General features: G+C 35.4%; 2 protein-coding genes across 10 annotated transcripts in view; one reads left to right on the forward strand and one right to left on the reverse strand.

Moving 5' to 3' along the window:
* The window catches only part of dgkh (diacylglycerol kinase, eta), a 97771-nt gene extending 78309 nt beyond the window's left edge, over nt 1–19462 (reverse strand). For 6 of the 8 annotated variants that reach the window (XM_051904799.1, XM_051904804.1, XM_051904796.1 and 3 more), the window contains exons 1-2: nt 19269–19416; nt 17227–17805 (exon numbers count right to left, since the gene is read on the reverse strand). In XM_051904799.1, coding sequence (XP_051760759.1) covers nt 17227–17502 — 276 coding nt within the window. In that variant the 5' untranslated portion in view covers nt 17503–17805; nt 19269–19416. Of the gene's footprint in view, nt 1–17226; nt 17806–19268 lie in introns of all 8 variants that reach the window. The other 2 variants (XM_051904798.1, XM_051904795.1) reach the window with 1 other exon arrangement.
* A 712-nt stretch (nt 19463–20174) lies between these two features.
* vwa8 (von Willebrand factor A domain containing 8) overlaps nt 20175–22682 on the forward strand; it is a 129199-nt gene continuing 126691 nt past the window's right edge. For both annotated transcript variants that reach the window (XM_051904791.1, XM_051904792.1), the window contains exons 1-2: nt 20175–20458; nt 20816–20893. In XM_051904791.1, coding sequence (XP_051760751.1) covers nt 20320–20458; nt 20816–20893 — 217 coding nt within the window. In that variant the 5' untranslated portion in view covers nt 20175–20319. The remainder of the gene's footprint in view (nt 20459–20815; nt 20894–22682) is intronic.

Here is a 22682-nt window from a genome sequence, read left to right on the forward strand (position 1 = left end):
AGTTTGAGCAGTCATTGGGCCGGACATAACAATAATGAATATGTTTAACAATGTGCAAGGTCATGTAAATGCCTTCAACCATGTGTATTTATTATTTATTTTTATTATTATTAGTGAACAGTTACATTGAAAAATGGGGGAGAACTTTTCACTTAGTTATTTTCAAAACAAGGTTGTGGTGGCAAAACAATGTCATTATTTTGGCAATTATTGATTTTGCTAGTGATGCAGAAACCACAATGTTCACTTTAAGAGGAAAAAGTAAAATACAAACGTGATGTTTAATGATTCAAAATGACATGAATACATGATAAGTTTTATTTTTTACATGAATAAGCTAAAGTCGAGACACTACACTACGATGTAAGATCCCAAGCGCTGCCAGGAACCATCCAATGTCATAAAAACAACTGCTCTTAAAATAATCATCACTTTGTAAGTCTGGAACATTTTTATGGTTACCACAGTACAAATTAGTTCTTTAATCCACAATTACAGTTGCAGACAAAGTCTGACTGAGAGTTAGTTTATATGAAAAGTGTCAGCATAGTAAATGTACTTTTGTAAAACAGATAGTTCTGACGTTATTCTGATTGGATGAGTGGTGTTCAAACTTACTGTTAAATGCAGGTAAACACACCCCTGTGAGGGCATATTCTGAATAATAAACCAGCAACACCATAAACAGACTACAGTTAGACTACATTATTTGGCAGAAGAACTGTTTATTCTGATTATTAATATTAATAAATGTAACTATTTATTGAACATTTAGAGTCTGTTGCTGCCATTTTACATTAGCAGTAGGGTTGTTGTCACGGTACCAAAATTTCAGTAGTCGGTACCAATACCAGAAAAATTCTCTGTACCAATTTCGGTACCAAAGCAAAAACTGTTAATTAAGTACTTTAAAATTATGCTGTTTTGTATTGTCCCTTGGCAGTGGAAAAATATGTGAGTATATATAAAAATATATTTGAATGCTGTTGCGTTCTCTCGCAAATGTTTTGCATACTCTTGAGAAACTTTGTGTTCGCTCACAAAATATTTGCGCTCCCCCGAAAAATTCTGCATTCGCTCGCAAACATTGCATTTTTCAGGGGAACACAAACTTTTTGATTAAAAAACATCATAAAGTATTGGCTTCAAAAGAATTGAATCTCATGGTACGTTTACACGACAACAGTGTACTAAAAACGGAAAAGTTTTTCTTTTGCGTTATTCACGTACAGACAACAATGTTGTCAAAATGATCCCTGTTCACATGGATCCAAAAAAACGATTAAAAACAGTGTATTATGCAGGACAGTAGTTTGAACTTTGTAAAGAAAAACCTATAGACCGAACTCTTAATATGCATCTGCATGACGTCACCGTTTTCACAAATTCGCGTTTTTGTAGTTTACATTGTGACAATAACGGTACTGTTACTGTAACTTGCGCTATGAAACCCGTCTTTAAATGTTTGCATTTTCAGGACCCTAAAACACCATTGTCATGTAAATGAATGGCCAAAACACATAAAATGTTTTCCATTTTTAGTTGAAAGCAGTGTTGTGTAAATGGCCCCTCAGTCTCTTTTATGGTTGTTGTGTTGAAATTCATGAATGCGTCAGGCTATGGCCACTGTGGTGAGATTTATCATTTCTCTAGACAGAGCACAAGACCTGCAGGGCATCTTGTGGCAAAGTCGCCACACGCACAACTGTGCCAGGAACTTGGATGGGCACAGCTTTTCACTGCTTACCCTCAGGCATCTTTTAATGGCCAATGCATCAAACCCTGAAAAATGACTGAAGATGCTCCCATTATCAAGCTACTGAGGCAACAAATGATCTGTGGTCTAAGCCTAAAATATGGACAAATTAAGGACATTTGGTTTATAGTAATCTAAAAATCTGATAATTTCATGCTGCAATCAAGTTTATGTGGTAAATTATCAAAAAACCTAAGTATGGATAAATTACTACACTGTAAAAAAAAAAAAAACTTCTATAAAAAATACAGTAAAAATGTAACATATTTAGAGAACAACCTGTAAATGTTACAATTTAAATTTATAATTTACACACACACACACACAAAAACTTTTCTGCTGAATTGGCATAACCACGCTGTTACTAAAATCTGTTTTGTACTTTTTACATATAATGACATCCACCATGAGAACACAAGTGGTAAAGAGGAAATCACATGATGAATCAGAGTTCATCCAAAGTAGAATTTCCACAAGCTGAGATAGAAGGTGCACAGTGTCATAGTCATACACACAAATACAAAACACCATCATGGTAACACACATGACACTAAAATAATGTAATAAACATTAATTAAACAACATAAGATGTAACATAAAACCCTAATATACATAACTGATTACAAAAAAAAAAAAAAAACTTAATTATATAATTACATAATTACATAATTGTTCAAATGAAATCAAATGTGTAGTAACTGTAATACAATATGACAATTTGTTCTATTTTTACTCATAAAAATGGTACACGAAATGCAAGATTAGAGCTATTACAGTTAGTTTTCTCCCGTATATAGTAAGGGAACTGATTGTTAACAAATTAACAGGCTTTTACGGTAGCATTTTTACAGTCTTTTACTGTTAAAATTAAACATTTTTACAGTGTTTTCTTAGTGACTATGACACTAAAAATGCTCAAAAAGCACCATATCAATACTCCAGACAACTCATGCACTCTATTCCAAATTTTCTTAAGTCATATGATAGCTTTATATGAGGAAAAGACTCTCAAATTCAAATATCATGGAGCTAGAAAAAAAAAGGACAAAAAGACTTGAATTTGAATTTAAAATGTGAATTTTAGACGTGACATTTAACAATTTTTTTTTTTTTTTTTGTGGCATGTACATAGATTTGTATTGTATTTTGAAGATAGCAGATTGTTTTGTTCTGAATTTTTAGAGGTAAAATTAGCTGTAAATATATTAAAAAATTACAGATGTACAAATTTCAAAACTCCAAAATCAAGATTCTAAAATGTCAAGCTTCTACATGCATCTTATACCAGTCTTTTTATGTTCCGTTGTTGTACACTGTTAAAAAAAAAAAAAAAAGTTGATTATTGCCATACGTTTTACAAGAAAATACTATTTCAATTTTTCTACTTTAAAATTTCATGTTTAATTCAATGTGTGGTAACACTTTATTTTGATGGTCAACTTTAGACATTCTGTTGACTATAAGTAACATTGCACCTACATGTCAACTAACTCTCATAAAGTATTAGTTCAGTATTAGACTGTTATAGGGTTAGGGTTAGTAGAATAAGTTGATGTGTACTTGCAAAGTCTGTTCGGGGGGAGCATCAAAATAAAGTGTTAGCACATATTAATCAGACAGTCTACTAATATTCTACTATGCCATTTCTTTGTAATTATTTGTGAAATCTACTAGCAATCTCTGAGTGAAAATTAGATAAGTAAATCCTCCACCAGTGATTTTGTTTTTTTGTTTTTCCAGTGTACTTCACATTGGTCACTGTTATGAGAAAATATATGCTTGATGATTCTTCAAAAGTTATTTTGCATTCCACAGAAAATTAATTGGTTTGAAATGTCATGAGGTGAATAAATAAAGGGAATATTCATTTTTTTTGGTGAACTATCCATATTAGTAAGTGACAAAAGCAGCACATTTTCACTACAAAACAAGGCAAATCTGAGATTTATCTTGCCAGAAAATGTGGCCAATATATATATATATATATATATATATATATATATATATATATATATATAAAAATACTCTATTTGAGGCCTGATGATTAGAAAAACACAAGAATCCTCAGTATTGAAGACCTTTGTGACTCTTCAATAAGCACAAATAGCACACCGAGTTATCACGAACACGGCGCTCCATTTTGCAAAGTTAAAAATACCACTTTCACAGAAACTTTGCAGCACAGCTTAAACTGGTCCAGCAATTACACCTTGTCAGTTGTTGGCGCATAATTTTCTCATCTCTAACGACACAGAGTCATTGTGTACAGAGGAGGCAGAGCACAAGGTAACAATTACACTGGTCAGGACGGTCAGGCGCGGGGAGGGGAAGCGGCTGACAGACAGTGAATCGCTGCTATACAGTCAGCAGGAGAGGGGGAGGAGGGGACCATCATTAAAACCCATTTTCAAAGCTGTCCAGACCCCCCACACCCTCCCCACACTGCCTGCCTTCTTTAGAGACAGCTAATGATCGTGAATGCCGCCCCGTTTCCTCCGAACCCACGGCTTTGGAGTCTCCGTGGACAGTGGTACATTTTGCATTCAGTCGACAAGTAGCCCCATTATGAGCGTCTATTGAAAGAATGAATGCTGGGTATGATGGGCCGAGTGAGTGGGTCATTGAGAAAACAAACCAGTCAATCAGTCACTGTTAATCAAGGTCATCTGAGATGGGAAATACACAAAACAAGAGCCAATTACAGCGAGAATATGAATTAGGGCTTAATGAGCTGAAGAATATGCCTTTCTTTAGTCTCCTCCAAGGGTTATTGATTCATAATTCTTCATTCACAGACGTCTTGTGGAAAGAGGAATGATACATATGTATGGAATGTCAATGTCAAACAAGCGCTTTTGTCCATCAATGTACAATAGGGTTCAGGGGCAGAGGATTTCTAGTCCATCCAAGCCAGATTTCGACTGCTACATCACATTTTGGCCACATTCACAGATGAGTTCTTTTGTCACTCCGCAATTGAGAGCTTAATCTTGTTGTGTACATGCACAGTTTGGTTATTTACGGGATTGTCAACCACACTCTACAACCAAATCAACTCCAAAGAAGAGGCTGCATCTAACAATTGAGATATTAACTTAACCTGTCGATTATTTCTTTGATTAACTGATTGATGGGATAAAAGGCCAAACTTGTCCTCCAAAGAACATGCAAACTGAAAGCTATGAAAGCAAATATTGTGAATGTATTTATAGGCTATGCTGTGCTTTATTTTACACTGTAAAACATAAAACATCTACTTGTCAACAGTTTAAAAGCAGATATTTAAATCAGTAGCTCTCAAACTGTGTGTGTGGTTCGTGGGCTGCTGTGCCATGGAATCTGTCCTTACAACTTTGACTTCAACTGTCAAAAGTACCGGTAACTTCTGTGCAAAGCTGATACTAAAATTGTAAAAATGTAACAATCCCAGCCTTTCTGTAGTACCGGTAGTACCGACCTAATTTAGTACCTGCTGATAGACGGCTGCTAAATGTGCAGTAAGCAATTTTAATTGAAAAGTGGAAAAGTGGATTGAAAAGTGGATCGGACAGTGTGCCACAACAACTTTGTAGCGAATCAGAATGTCAATATACATTCATGACAGAGAGAGTTAACAAGAGGGAGATTTGAAGTAAGACTGTAGAAAGAGAGGTGGCTGAGAGACATTATAAAAGAGAAAAGGTCAGAGGAATATTGCTGGAAATAATATTGTTGGATATAATCAGGCCAGAGCTTTAGGACCCGAAAAGCTTGCCAGCGCAGGAGAAACAGAAGTGGGAAGGCCTGAAAACGGACACCGAGGTTGTGTTGTTTCTGCTCCGTACAGTACGTGAGTAACATTGCTTTTGTTTGTCATCTTCACTTTATTTTTCGCAAAGCTTTAGTTTGCTTCGCTTCTGTTATGATAAAGAGACATCCACTCTTGCATTGCGTGTTCGTTCATTTTAGGGGGGGTGGGGGAGCAATGAAGGGATTGGGTGTTTGTTTGGGTTTTAAGTGTTATTTTATGTGTTTTTGAGTGAAGGGAAAGATGTTTGACATTGCGTTTCTGTTATGTTTAAGTTTGTATGGTTACCATTGTGCTAGAGTAAAGCTGCAAAGACTATGATGCATGATGCTTTGTTCAATGAGCAATAGCTTTGCTAATGCCAGTGCAGTAACAAGTGTCTTTCTACTTGTGTTGTGCTAGTTGCACTCAGCCATTTAATTGTACAACATAACTGAACGTCAAATACAAACAGGTTTTTTCCATTTACTCAGAATCACACTTGAATATATTGGAATCTACTCATTTTTTTTCAAGGAAGAAATGTTTAAATATGTAATTTTGGTGATCAAATATGAGTTTTAAGGGATAAAATTATTGACTACAGGGGGACTTTAAGTTCAACTAAAAATATACGCTTGAAATGAAGATAAATTAATTTTGTGTAACTACTTGCCTTAAAAACATAGTAAAATCAAAAAGCCATTTTGTTTTCAGTGGAGGGTTTAAATAATACAATTTATTTATATGCATCATATGTATCATTGTATTTTGAGGAAAAAAATGTGTTAAAATATTACAGAAATGTAATATTTACAAAGCTGTGCTTTGCAACCAAAAAAATCTACTTTAAAAATGACTCATTCGCACATTTTGGCAAGTCTGTCTCTCTTCACCTTAGCTGCTCTCTCCAGAGTGTTGCTAGATCTCACTACAAATATGAGCAACCGGATTTGACAAAACAAGCCCAAAATAAGTGACTTGCTCATCACAATAAGCCGGAATAGGCAACTGCTCTCGAAATAAGCTTACAAATGTGACCCGCAAGTATCCATATTATAAGCAACTTTACAGAATAATAATTGGTATTATTACACAACAAATTGGTATTCACAACAAATTTTAATTAGTTGGTTAGTCACAGAAAAAAAAAGAGAGAGAAAAAAAGAAATGTTTGCAAGGAATTTCAAACGTTCTCATTCATCGACCTCAAACATGGCTTATCATTTGAAACATGTAAGTAGAAGCCTAACGTTAACCTAGATCAATTTGCGCTATTATTAGGCACATGTCCAAGTGTTCGTCATTTTTCCTTATTAGTATGGTTGAATCGGATCATCGAAGGTCAGCAGCAAAGACATTGGTTAATAAAGTGAGATTAAATACATAAAGTATATTTGTTTAATTTAATATATTTAATTATTGCAGGTTTGTGCAATATTCTGAGATTGCATTTCACTGTTTTTATTCATCTTGAGCAATACTGACTCTGTTTTTGTGCAAGTGAGATGGGTAAATGCTCACATTTAGTCTAGAACTACAATAACGTCATGTTCACACAGCGCACACAACGCCTCTGCACTTACAATTTCTCTCAACATGGAGACAAGAGAGCAGTCAGTCAATAAATGGGAAAACAAAGTAACTTGTGTTACTTGTTTGAAAAAGTAACTGAAAAAGTTAATGCATTACCCCCAACACTGATCGTAAATGTCCAACTAGTCGACTTATGGCTAAATGAGTGACTACTAGTCAACTAGCATATCAGATGCTCAAATTTTTCTCACTTCAACTGGACAGCCTCCCAAAATCTCCAAACAAAAAGGCCAGTGAACCCAGCAAACCATTTTATAGGACATTTTATTCATGGTATCACAAAGAAAATCACTAGACTTCTGTCTACCTATAATGTTATCAAATTTTGTTTTTTGTAACTATCTTCCACCCTCTCTCAAACACTCAGAAATAAACACTCATGATTTTACCCCTTTAATGTGACAAATATTCATGGCCATTATAGCAAGGACACAGGTAAGGCCACCGTCACTGTTTAAGAGAAAGCGAGCGTGGATTCACCATGAGGTGAGTGTATGCTTCATGCCTGTGGCAAGTCCCACCCTGCAGCTCCACAATTGAATCAGCAGTGCCTCTCATTCATGCATTAGAGCACAGGACACAGGATACGAAACTCAGCAGACTCTCTTAACTCAATAAGAGACCTTGTCAGACATCAGGACAGATTTTCGTTGCTGATGCTATCATGGATTTCCCCTTGTCTATCTGTGCACCTGGATCTCAGCTCAATATCTCCTGCTGCAGCCCTAAATATTGTCACATTTGGTTCTTTGAGCTTTGAACAAATTGAACAAATGTTGAAAAATAGATTTATGTTTATAGAGGAAATATAGTAGATCAAGTGTTTTTGTAATAAGTAAAATCCCAAATACAAACTTGTTTTCATTTATTTGTGTTTTCAATAACTTGAAACATCTTTTAAATATTATTTTATTTATTTGATTGTAAACCATTTGTCTTACATCTTGTTAAGAAGGGTTATTTTCTTTTTAATGCATTTTAATTTAATATTATTTATTTAAACAAAACTCAAATAAATAAATATGTGTATATTTATAATAACATTCTGCCTTTTAAACAAACAATGAGAACAATGAGTAACCTTTATGTAGAAATGTATCAGTCCAACCAGTTCAACTGGTTCTACTGATTCAATTTCAACCGATAACTCAAGAGTTCTCAGTTCTGTTGAGTTTTACCCTTATAAAAAAATCAATCATTAATAATAAAACAATTTACCAAAAGTATTTGTTCATTATTCAAACATCACTCGTACAGACCAAGAATAATTCACTGTATGACAAAGTTGTGATGGATGTAAGGTCATTGTCTGCCTACGCACCACTTGAACTCTAAACACGATTTCTGCTCGATTCTTCTAACTGCGCTATTAAATTCATCTAATTATCATCAATTACATCAACCCAGATAAGACAGGAAGACAGATGCCTTTAGACATACAGTAATGCAGTCTAGTATTTATAGAAAAACAGGAGAATCAAGATGATTTCACATGAATGCTCAATGCTGTGAATGGAACAAGTAAGATTCCAAAATGTGGGGAACATATTTGCTCACTTTAAACAGCATAGTAAACAAACTTGAGGATATTTACAGATCAGACATTGCAACAGTATGACAAATGGTATTACTTTAAATATAATACATATATATCTTACTGTACTATATCCTATAGGGTGAATGCAGGTAAAGTGGGCCGTTTAAGCTTGATACTGTACTGTGCTCAATGGGTTTACACTTTCAGAGTATAATAATGGTCTTTAATTTAAGAGACACTATTTCTTTATATGATAAAATAAGTTTAGTAGATGCAATATGAAACTGGTTGGTGTGGACACACCTCAAAGGAAAACTCCCTCAAGGTGAAAGGCAATCCTTTGACACAAGATTTTCATTTCTAACTTATAAGGTTGCTCACTAAATATAAACCAATATAATTGTGACAGTTCCTGTTTTGTTTGTTACTACAGTTAACAAGGAATAAAATGCAAAGAATAAAATGTTTAATTTTTTTTTAGTTTTCTTGTATGGTGTTTAAGTATTGCTGGCCCACTTTGGCTGAATATGTTAGATAAAGTGGGCCAGTGGGATTCAGGTAAGGTGGGCAACTGTCAAACTTCTGTAATTATACTCAAATTAATTTCATACATTGATATTCACTTTATATTTTATAGTTGACATGTATAATCAAATTTTTTAGAAAACAGAAATGAGAGTGCAGTCAGGAAATTCGAGTCAGAGATGCAAGAAAGGAAATAGAGAGTGAAAGCAAGGCGAGGCACTATGGAGTAAAGAAAGGATGAGAGGAGCAAAATGCAAATGTAGAAAATAAAGCTCTAAAATATGGACACAATTAAAGTTCATCATGTTTATAGAAAACATAGACAGAAAAAAGTTTTACAATATACAAATTTTACAATTGTTCCAAATATTCAAATTTTGTTAGCCTATTTGTCGTTGCATGTGTTATAGTCACATTTTTAATATGTTGTAGAGTCAATATTCTGATTTCTGAATATTCAGATTTCATCAAATTTAACACAACACAACATGTTCTATCAGTTGTTTTGAATTTTACACATGAATTGAGTGCATTTTACTTATAGCCTAGGTTAGTTTTGGGGTTTGTTAAATATGATTGATAGTATGTGTTAATAAATCATGTGGGGATAATTTTTGATAAATCGGGGATGGCCCACTTTACCTGAAAAGAAATTTGTCTGGAGTGCATGATCTCAAAATGTTTATTGGTATATACCTTGCAAATAATGCATTATATGAACTGTATTCAAACTGAAATATTATAGCTGGACCTTAAAGGCCCACTGAAGTGCCTTGGAACGTGCAGCTTTATTCACTGTGCTGGCGTAATTTTCAATGAAACAGGAAGACAGGGCGGGATATATCTAGAAGCTCCTCCCCTTTTTTCAAAATAGCCAATAGCCTAGATCACAGCTCGACCAGAGCCATTGAGCTCGTAAAACCCAATTTTCCTCATAATCTCTAACCGTTTCTCCTCCATATTGCTTTAAAGTACAGCATTGTTTGTAGAAATCGCGCGTATGATCCGCTCTGTGCTCTCGTGTCTCTGGACTGGAGCAGACTGTGCTCACACTGCGGCGGTTCACGTGACACTAACGTGAAAACGGACTTCATTCATGTCAATGGAAAGCATATTTACACTGTCTGAATCGTCCCCTATCCTCTATATAGAGCACTATGTGCCATTCACCATATAGAAACTAGTAAATGTGTGAACAAATGATTGATTTTAGCCCCAGCTTTAGCGTCTGTTCATAGTGTAGGAGGGGCGGGACTTCAGATTCTGGAGAGGATTTGATTGGACAGAAGATTTGATGAGAAGCTGAAGTCCGCAGTGATGTCATGAAAATCCATGATCCATTTTAGCGGAAGTGAGAGACTGTAAGTTTTGAATGCTTATATCTCCTAAATGTGAATTTTGTCATTGTTTTGGAACACACCAGCTTATTCATAACATTAAGGCTAACATATTCATACTAAAAGCTGAAAAACTTACATTTTGATTTCAGGGGGACTTTAAAGTTAACAAAAGTAATAAAGAAAAGAAAAGAAAAGAATGAATTATTTAAAAAAAAAAAAACAGTTTGAATGAATGATTCAATGATTCATAAATAATTCACTTGTTTCATTCATTCTGGATGAATCATCTTTTTTTTTGAACGGGGATTTTGACTTTTGATTATGACAAATGATATTACTTTAAATGTATATAAAAGAAAATTCAAGTGTTATATACATCCATACAAATTTAAGTATTGTAAATTATATTTATATTTACCAGTCATCATACTCAAAACTTAATCTGTGTCTGAAGTATTGTCTATTTTTGATGACACTGCAGGGTGTTCCAAATTAATTAAATCAATCATTGCTTAAGACTTGATCTTCTTTTCTGCTTGATTCTTCAATACACATTATACTAAAGAAAGAAAAACTTATTAGATAAAAACAAGTTTCGTCCTGCATAATTTTCTGCTACAGTAAAAGCTTCAGTTTTACTTGGATATGCATTGCATTATAATGTATGTTTCATGTTGTCTATACACTTCATAAAGCATCATCAAGCAGGGCAACTGTGGTTTCCTGGTGTTTGCATGTGTGTGAAGATATGAGAACAGAGCGAGAAGCATATGAGAGTATTACCTCTCTATTGATGTCTGTGGGGGGCGAGAGGATCAGATGCTCTGCTACACTTGAGCTCTCCCACTAAATTACAAGGCATCAGCCCACAGAGATTCACTGAGATCTGTGCAAGAAACACAGACCCCAGCTGTGTTCACATCATATCACTGCAATCTGTTTATCCTGGAAACACTGCTGTTAAACTGCATTGTGTATTGTAATTGTTCACAGCTCTAACATGTTTAAAACTGTATATTTGCAACCATTTTTCAGTGCATATCATACATATACTATCTATGTATTATAATATATTAAAATATATATTATCTATATCTTATTCATACAAATGATAGAAATAATATTAGTCTCAAATTAACTTTTTTTAAAGTGGGCAATCTAAATATTGTTTGTGAAATTGGTATGATCATACTAATATATGATTTATATATTTCTTACCATTAATAAAATTCATTCAACGTGAACGGCGCTCGGGACAGCTGATGGGCCAGTGCTGCATTGTCACGAAAGTTTAAGCCTTGCCAATTTAAATATTCATGCGCAAGAAGATGCTAAAGGGAACTCAATTCATTACTCGCAGCACAAGAGCGAAGTTTAAACATCCAAAGGGGGGGCCAGCACACAAATACTAAATTGAGCTCTCTTTCACGTCTTATTGCACTTGAACATACAAAGTCACAGAAAAATATATCAAAAAATGCCCGTCTCTGTGAGTATCCAAGTTAACATAGTCGGTTATGTCTTAAATGAACGTAAACAGTTAAGAAAGTAAACATATCTGTACAGTATCAGTATATTGGATCCATGCATTCGGCCTTAAAGGGGGACGAGACCAACAACAAACGTCTAACCAATCAGCATTAGGGGGCGTATGACGGTCGAGGAGAGAGAACGAGCAAGAGGGAGATTTAAAAATAAGAAAAAAAAAAAAACTGCAGAATGAGAGACACCAATAAAAAACAGCTCAAAAGAATATCACTGGAATTAAGGTTTATGCCTGGGCAAAACGCTTTAGGACCTCCGTTTATATTAGAAAAGCTTTCCAGTGCTGTTGAGAGCTAAGTGGGAAGGCCTGAAAAAAGACGAGGAGGCTGCTTTAACCCCGCTACTCATGTAAGTAACACTGGGTTTTGATTGTCTGGAGCTGCCAACAACAAACACTTTGTATTTACTCTTGTGTACTGCATGTTCATTTTTTGTGCTTCCTTGTCGTTCGTTCATCATCTGCGCTTTATTTTTCTTGAAGCATTTTGTTGCACGTCAGCTGTGATAAACAGACATCCACTCGCATTGCGTGTGTAACAGTGTCCAGATAGTGAAAGTTTTGCTGTTAAACTACTGCACACTGACGACCGCTAGAGAATGAGGTGTTTAGCATCATTGTTAGTGTATTCGCCTCGCATGCCAGTAGCGATCGGGCTGGGGTTCAAAACCGACTCGGAGCAGGGTGGTTAGGATTGGAGTGTGAGTTTTGGAGGCGGAGCAATGAAGAGAGGGGTGGGTTTGTTCAGGTTGATTTCAAATATCAACAATGTCCAACAGCGTAGTTCAAATATTACTTACAGCACCTTTAAAGTGACAGCAGCCTAATCCTGCTGCTGTCTGCTTTTTTAATGTTAAAAATCACTGCTCTTGACTGAATAACTTGTGTAACTTTAATAAGGATTAATCTATGTTTAATTTATACAGTGAAGGCTATGCAGTGTTATTTTACATTTGATTAGCCTACTTTATTCAATTTCTGTCCCTGAAAACTACTGTTATACGAACCCGAAAAACCTGAAAAGCACTTTTTATTTTATTTGTATTATTATTCTGTTGTATTTATTTGTGCTTTTGCTTGTAATTTGATTATTTGTTCTTATTTTATTACTGACTGTTTGCTTGTCTTTAATAATGCTTTAAATTTATATTAGTTAGGCTGGTAGATTTAGTCATGGTATATCAAAATTGGAATAGAAAATTGTGAATTTTCACTGTTATCTAAAATTTTGGTGTCATAACTGGTTTCATGGCTGTTATATTTATGGCCGGTACATTTTCTTAAGTCACTGGCCAGATGTGGTAAAAAAAATGAGGCCCTGTATGTGTGTGTATTATTTCAGCTAGCAATTTTCTCATTTTCATTTAAACTTTAAGCACTAAAATAACTAAAGCTAAATAAACTAAAACAAATAAATAAAAATTATAAAAACTATAAAGATATTATTTAAAAAAGCTAATGAAAATGAGAAAAAAAAATCACTACAAAATTACTAAAACATTAACTAAAATTAAAGTAAAAAAAATATATATATAGAAAATCAAATTCAAATTAGTAACAAAAATAGTACATAAATGATACTAAAACAACCCTGATTGAGATCAACATAAAATATATTTTTATATTATATTACCTTGATATTCTTTTTCTTGTTGCATAATTTCTAAAATCAGCAATACTGAAAATTTCTAAAACTGGGACGATTTATTTCTTAAAAAGGAGGATTGATGTTGCAACAAAAACTAAACCCCCAAATGAGCAAGAAACAAAACAGCACCGATTTTTTTCTTGCTTTTGTTTTACTTTTAAAAGGATCTACACATTTATTTTGATGTCATCATGCCCTGAAGTGTTACTCAAAGTCAAAGCTTTACATAGCATTTCCTGTTCCCTCAATTAGCTTAATGAAGATAGAGTGCGGGTAGTTACTATGGCATCAGCTAATCTGGGTTTGAAAAATGTCAATGCACTCCAACTGCAGGAGATCCCCAGCATATGGAGTGATCTGTGACAGAGAGTGCAAGCAGTACCACAGTACAAGCAGGACACATGGGACAGTCTGTGAAGAGCCCATGTTAATCAAACAATGAGGTGGGACAGCGCTGAGAGCCTGCATGCTCCATTAACACTAATCTGCACACATCACAGCCCACTGCCCAACAGAACAACACAACACCTACCATTACCAGCTAACTAGCTCTCGCTCTCACCCTCACCTCCTGTAACGCACTGAGACGTCTGCGGCTGCACTTCCCGTTGAGAACACAGATGGCCTGGACATCAGCTGCTCTCCACAGAGTTAACAGGGCAAAGGGAGGCACTCCGCTGAACAGCGCTGCACATGACCAGTCTAATATAAACACACATGCACTGGAGAATAACTCTCTAAAAACAAATGTACTTCCTCAGCGCTCTGATTATTCTAGTCTGGTGAGAATGCTGAGAGAAAAACACTGAATACACTAAGAGTTGGACTTTCTCCATCTGGACATCTAGAATAAGTTATTTATAGTGGTTGGCTGATATGTGCTATGATGTTAAGAAAATGTTAATGCTAACGTAAATGTTAAGCAGCACAACTGTTTTCAAAATTGATAATAATAAGAAGTCTTTCTTGAGCACTCAACATATTAGAATGATTTTTGAAGGGTCATGTGACACTGAAGACTGGAGTAATGATGCTGAAAATTCAGCTTTGCAACAGAGGAGTAAATTACATTTTAAAATATATTAAAATAGAAAACAGTTATTTTAAATTTTAATAATATTTCACTGATTTTTACTGTATTTTTGATTCAATAAATGCAGCATTGGTGAGCATAAGAGACTTCTTTCAAAAATATTAAAAAAAATTGTAATGTTTCCAAACTTTTGACAGGCACTGTACACACACAATTTTAATATATATAATTTTATTTTCTTACAATTATATATATCAGATTTTTAGGGAACAGATTTTTTTTGTTTTTAAAAGGTTTCATGTTCACCAAGGCTGTATTTATTTAATCAAATACAGAACAAAACGCAATAACATGAAATATTAATTTAAAATAACTGCTTTTAATAGAATATATTTTAAAATGTCATTTTTCCCTGTGAAGCTGTATTTTCAGCAGCCGTTACTCCAGTTTTTCACTGAAAACATTTCGTCCCCTTGGAATTATAAGGTTCTATCTGACATTTTTGTCAAAATTTAGTTTTTCATATTCTTATTCTGTGACAACTTATTTACATTATGTGATGGTTGTTTTAATGTTGTGTACATTTTGGCACTTTTTAATTAAAAAACAAAAAGGTCCTATCTACACAGTCAAATTGAATGCAAAAACTTTGAAGCTCAATTGCTCAAAACTACTCGGAATGCAGATAGAACCTTATAATTCCAATGGTATGATTTTGTTCTGCTTAATATTTAACCACACTGGAAAAAAAAAAAGGTGTAAATTTCAATTTACTTTGAAACAATTTTGAAAAGAAGATAAAATATTTTCAAGAATGTGGGTAAATAAACTGTTGATGGTCCCCATTGACTTTTCAAAGTATTTTTCCATACTATGGAAGTCAATGGAGTCAATCTGGTTACCAACATTTTTCAAAATATCTTCTTTTATATTTCACACAAGAAAGAAACGTATACAGGTTTAAACAACTTGAAGGTGAGTAAATGATGAAAGAATTTTAATCTGACTATCCCTTTAGCCTGACTGAGGTAAAAACATAATTACCCTGTTCAGCAAAGATCTCAAACAAGTCAATGCTTGTCGTAATTTCTATACTTCCATTTGCATAAAAAAAAAACCCAAAACAGTGACATGGACGTGGAGTTGCATTCATCAACTGCTGTACATTGACAGATGAGAGGAGATGTGATGTTTCTTTATGATTCTTGTTGAACGAGGCTTTATTTACACATGCGGTGTGGTTTAAATTGACAGCTCATTATCATCACAAAAGAACAGCCCCTTCCACATCCAGAACAGGCAGTATCTAAATATAGCCCTCTTTAATAATGTAGCGGGGGTGGAGAGCAGCACTCAATAATTAAGTGGATTTGTTCTGGTCAGAAAAGAAGAACTTTTTATTGTGTCAGTTTAAAGTGGGGCAAGACGGCTGAGGTGTCATCTTGCCAAGCGGGAGAGCAGAATCAAGAGGCTTCAATTACTATTCATTTATTTACGCATCAAAGCCCATGGTTTAATGGGTTTATGAGAGCTTACAAGTATGTAAATATGTAATAAAACTGACCCTAGATCAGTGCTCATTCAGACACACAATAGCATAAAATAATATGATTATTAATGTTTGCAAAAAGGTAAGCAAATCATTCCACACTAAATACAGCAAAAATCTTGAAATAGCAAAAACAAACAGGCAAAATAGTTATTACTCAAAGTGGATGATGCATTTAACCAGGGAACCGCAGATAGATATTTTGTTTAAAAATATTTAATAAATTTCTAAACTTATTTCTCAATGTCACATGTGAATGATCTAATAATGATTATATAAGGTAAAAAAAAGTAACATGAATGTAACCAAGAAAATCACATACCTAAACTATAGGGTCCAACATCATAAAGCGAGCATTAGTGTTTGATAATCTATGTAAGTACAATTTTATATTACTATATTTTAATATAATTATATTATAATAAATTATTTAATATGACATAATTTAATAAATTATAATATAATAACAATTTAAAAATATAATACATTTATATAATTTTATGCAATTAAAATGACTGAGGAAACCAGAAGACTGATGGTGTATTATCAAAAAGAAAAGAAAAGAAAAGAAAAGAAAAGAAAAGAAAAGAAAAGAAAAGTGTCCATATTCTTGAGAAACGGATATTTCAACAAGTGGTCGTGACTGACTACATATCAACAGGTTGAAGACTGTAAAGTAGAGCACTGCTGACTGAGTTGCATTTACTGCATGCTTACTATGAGAGATGAATTATAGCACAAGCGATGCAACATTCCTGTTCAGTTTGCAATCATTCCAGATGTTTGACGCTGGAAAAGCTCAGTGTTTGCTGAGCTCATAGACGTCTACCATGTGTGCAGGGCTACAGTAGCACCATCCGCAGCTTACTGGCCTGGACATGAACAGCAAAACACACACAGCACAGGCTTCGGGTATGAAACAACGTGTCTTACCTTGCTTCGTATTTGCCCGGAGGTTGACACTTTCCTGATGAGTTTCTGCGGCCCTTCCTGCTCTCCCTCGCTGTCAGATGACTCGTCCACCACCGGCCCAGATCCCCCGACAGCCCCCATGGCGGGAAGCCCTGATGGGGACGCCGCTGGTTTCTCCGGCTCCTGCGGGGAAGAGTCACAGCACTCCGGGTTATGAACGCGCTCAGCCGCTCCCTTCCTCTCCACCGGGATGCGGGAGCTGGACAACGGCTGGAAAGCCGTTCTCTTGGCCGTCATGCTTTTGCGTTTTTCTGCCCAACCGCGCGCCACCAGGCATTCACTTAGTCCGATATTTTAAATGAGCTGCTGTGAAACTTTCCTAGCCGGGTGGAGTGCATTTTCGTGTCTGAACACGGCTGCTGGTTCTCCTGAGCGGTTATCTGACTGCATGGAGGCAGACGGGGGGCTGAGACGCTTGGAGCGGGAGGAAATCTCTGTAGCAAACCCTAGCGGCGGACGGGTATCTCACTCAAACTATGGCGAGGATACAGCAACAGATGTTTCTCCAGTAACATTATAGCCGGTGTTCTGACGATTTACCTGTTATAAACAAAGCCACAACCAGACTGAGTCTCAAAACCTAGTGAGAGCTGCCAAATTAAACAGCAGTTTTGGACATTGTTGGCCCGTTCCGAGAGAAAAAAAAAAAAGAGCTATCAAGGGGGACAGATTCTACCACAATGCCATAAAACTGCTAGATGGGGCGGTGGGGTAGCCTATATCCTAAGAAATATAGGCTACAATTATACCCTATATATGCCTATATATAAACTTTCAGTCCATATAAGTTAGTAGGTATGCATACAATGATATGCATTATGCATATAGTGTCGTCGCTAGGTTTTCTGGGCTCCTTGTTCAGTTTATTGCATTGGGCCCCCTCGGTAGAAATCGCGGTCCATACATTATGTCGCTTGAGACGGTAACCATAGCAACAGTTGGAGGCTCGCGCGCTTTTCATCAGGATGCGAATCGGACACCCACATAACATAGGCTAAGTACAAATACTGTCATCATTTATCACTTTATTATCCATTTCATGTCGGAAGTACATCAATAAAAGTTTGGTTTATCAATAAAAAAATGCTGAGGAGCTATGGGCGCCAATTATTGGCTTGCGCGAGACGAACCACTTCAGATTTAGTTTCAACCTAATAGTATTTAGTTTGAATCAAAATGCTTTTTCTTATTGTCACTTATTTAGGCTACTTATTGTTACAGTTATTCACATCAGCACACATACATTAGCCATGCAAAATGATAAGAGCCCCTATGAAGTAAGCTAAAATTGAAATGTAAAGTAAATAGAAGACTGCGCTACTCTTATGAGTTTGGTTTATCTGATATTTTGTGAATTCAAACAGTTGACCTAAACACAATACTATTGATTGATTTTATCGATCATTCTAAATATTCTTTACATGCAGGCACATTTTATAAACATTTCGCCAAAGAGCCTCTACAGTAGTCAGTATTCAGATCTAAATGCGGATAGGACAACATCACTAAACAAATTTCCACATTTAATTTACTAATTAGCCTAATTGACTTCCACTATACTATCTCTATGAAAACTGGTCATTGCGGTTCTCACGTTTCCTCTTTTGAATTGCTAGGAAAAAAGCTAATAGCGAATGTCACTCACTAGTACTACAATAACTCATGTTTCCCGATGAATTGGTCAATCGTGTATTTTAAAAAAAGATCACTGATGGCTAAGATAAGATCATTGATTAGTTTGATACATATGATAGCCTACCCTGCAACTTATAGGCTAATGTCTAAATCAATTCCGTTCACAAGTTCATCAGTTTGTAGAGGAATGTAGAACGGGATTCTTCGCGTATCTATGTAACGATATTATAGCCACGATCAGATCTAGAGCTTACGAAAACACTGCTAAAATCCTCAATCACTGCCCTATCAACAGTGACACATGTATGTAGGGTTATGGAGGATCTTTTTGATGTGTTTCCGAATAGAAAACGTGCACCAGTACTGACCAGTTCTTCCCAGGCAGGGCTGCGAGTGTATTGGCAGTCATCTTCCATATTCTCCTAGTCCCTGTGCTCAAGATCTGTCCGCACACGCTTCCAGCACAAATCAAGCGCGACTTTTACTCGTGTAATCGGGCATATGGTTTGAGTGTTATTTCCCTTTCTCCACTCCTCCCTACTCTATCAGGGTCTCCCAGAGGCTGAGCCTTCTTCTTTCCACGTGATAAATGTCAAATCCCTATAAGGAATCGTAGCGCTATCCATGACGTCACGAAACCTGCGTTTTGCACATTATCCTACTTCATAAAGACTCAATAACTATATAACTATCTTTTTTTTTTTTTTTTTTTTTAAAGCCGCGCTTTTGTGATTGTTTAGAAAGACATGTTCATTTATTTACAATTCACCCTAAAAGCAACATAGTATACTTTTATTTTATTTTATCAAAGCTCGCATGAATTCTTTATAATCTCACTCATATGTATTTATAATATTATACATTATATCATAAAGCGTTTCGAGTCAATAAATTTAATATATTCTCTATTCTCTAATAAGACACATCGCACAATATATTTAAATTTAACTGTTCAGCCTAAGACGCAATTATTTTATTTTATTTTATTTTATTTTATTTTATTATTTTAGTTTAGTTTAGTTTAGTTTAGTTTTCACCCAAACAGTCTACACGTGCTTATTTATAGTAAAGTTTAGATAACCCTAGTCAGTTCAAGTAAAACCTAATAGATTACAAAGATCTTCGACACTGGTTACCCTAAGCTTAACGGAAGTTATTTTCGTGAGTTATTCCTAGAAAACAAACGCTTCTTGACAGGTTTTGTAAGTTTGTTTCCAGTGGAACCCATAATGCAGCAGCCCGTTCCACACGGAAGACGTATTAAAATGGACATTTTCTGTCCATCACTTAATTCCCTCCGTCTAGATCTCTGCACCGGTGGTGTAAACACTTATGACGTGAGCATGATGAAATAGCAGTTGATATATAATAGTGTAGCCGATTTATTTGTAATTTAACAGCACTTTTTATAGGGTCGGGATGCATTCGCGCATTTTATTTAAAGGAACAGCAGCAGCTGTTGCTGCGAGAAGGATTCGCCATATATTGGGACCCGTGATGTCAAAAGAAGGTTGGAACTGCAGCGCACATGAGGTCAAACTCCTCAACACTTCATCAGGTACTGATTTCAACAAAGCCAAAGTATGCATACGATATATATATAACCCTTCATGACTTTATAGTTTGTTATTAAGCAGGTTTGAGGTTAAGCTTTCAATCAAGTATTACATTGTTGTTCACTGACAGGTTAAAAGGAGCCCACAAAGTTCTTTTTATTTTGTAGTCTGTCTTTTGAATGTTTACATGCGTCTTTAACGTTTCCATGAATATTTACATTTTAAAAGTAAATGTCTGCTCTGTTGACAAGGTTTGTTTGTAAACAGAATGCTTCATATATAGTGCATGTTTGGTTATTTATGTTACATTTGCTTTGTTTTGCTATTTAATTGAACACTTTTTTTGTGTGTCTCCGCAGGTGACACTGTGAAGATAGGCGAGATCTCATATCGACTCAAAACCCCCAGAAATCCAGAACTTGTGCCAGTAAATCACAGTATGTGCTAGTTATAATGTTCTGGAGAACTGACTTCATGCATCCATTAAAAGTCACCAAAACACCCATTGATTAAAAGTCATTGCAAAAATGGCTCATAAAAGTGATATTGGATTATGGATCTAAGTAAATGTGTAGCATAATTTTATGCACAGGCCAGTTTGGTTTGATATGCTGTTCAGATCAGACTGTACTTTATCGGTAAACAAAACAAATCCAACAATATTAATCCAATGTCCTGCATCAATATGCACAATAAATTTATATGTGTTATTTATATATATATATATATATATATATATATATATATATATATATATATATATATATATTATACACACACAGTCATGTGAAACAGAAAGGACATAGTAAAAATCATCTGGTCTTTGGTAAATCTTAAAATTAGGTAAATACAACCTCAAAAGAACAACAACACATGACATATTACACCATGTCATTATTTATTTATTTATTTATTTAACAAAAACTAGGCAAAAATGCAAAAGCCATGAATGACCAACTAAAGACACCCTTACTGCTTCCATATGAATTAAGAGGGTAAGTAGCAGTCAGGTGCTGCTAATCAAATGTCTTTGATTAATCAATCAAAAGCAAGTGTGATCAACTCTATAAAAGCAGAGGTTCTGGGAGTTTACTGGTCTGGACTCTCTGAAGGCTTCAGGTGTGTGTTAACACAATGCCAAAGAGGAAAGACATCAGTAATGATCTTAGATAAGCAATTGGTGCTGCCATCAATCTGGAAAGGGTTACAAGGCCATTTCCAAACAATTTGAAGTCCATCATTCTACAGTGAGGAAGATTATTCACAAGTGGAAGACATTCAAGACAGTTGCCAATCTTCCCATAAGTGGACGTCCCAGCAAATTCACCCCAAGATCAGACCATGCAATGCTCAGAGAAATCACAACACACCCAAAAACTCTATCTCAGACTCTACAGGCCTCAGTTAATATGTTAAATGGCAGTTCAATTAGAAAAAAATGGGAAAAGTATGGAATGTTTGTAAGGGTTGCCAAGAGAAAGCCTCTTCTCTCTAAAAAGAACATGGTAGGTTTGCAAAGTTGCATCTGAACAAACAATAAGACTTCTAGAACAATGTCCTTTGGACAGATGAGACCAAAGTGGAGATGTTTGGCCATAATGCACATCACATGTTTGGCGAAAACTAAATACAGCATATCAGAACAAACACCTCATACCAACTGTCCATCAGGCTGGTGGAGGGCTGATAAATTTTGTCTTGTTTTCAGCTACAGGCCCTGGGCATCTCACAGTCATTGAGTTGACCATGAACTCCTCTGTATACCAAAGTATTTTAAAGTCAAATGTGAGGTTATCTGTCTAACAGTTAAAGCTTGGCTGATATTGGGTCATGCAACAGGAGAATGATCCCAAGAACACCAGCAAATCTTCAACAGAATGGCTGAAAAAGAAACAAATCAAGGTGTTGCACTGGCCCAGTCAAAGTCCAGACCTCGTCCCAGTTGACATGCTGTGGCGGGACCTTAAGAGAGCTGTGCAATGAGCTCAATAAACTGGAGCAATATTGTAAAGAAGAATGTGCCAAAACTCCTCCAGAATGATGTGAGAGACTGATACTGTCATACAGGAAACGATTCCTTCAAGTTATTGCTAGTGGCTCTACAAGCAATTGAATCATAGGGTGTCCTTAGTTTGTCACCCATGACTTTTCCATTTTGGCTTTTATTTTTGTTAAATAAATGACACAGTGTAATGTAATTTGTTGTTGTTCATCTGAGGTTGTATT

This window comes from Ctenopharyngodon idella, chromosome 9 (assembly GCF_019924925.1).
Source record: "Ctenopharyngodon idella isolate HZGC_01 chromosome 9, HZGC01, whole genome shotgun sequence".
NCBI lineage: Eukaryota > Metazoa > Chordata > Actinopteri > Cypriniformes > Xenocyprididae > Ctenopharyngodon > Ctenopharyngodon idella.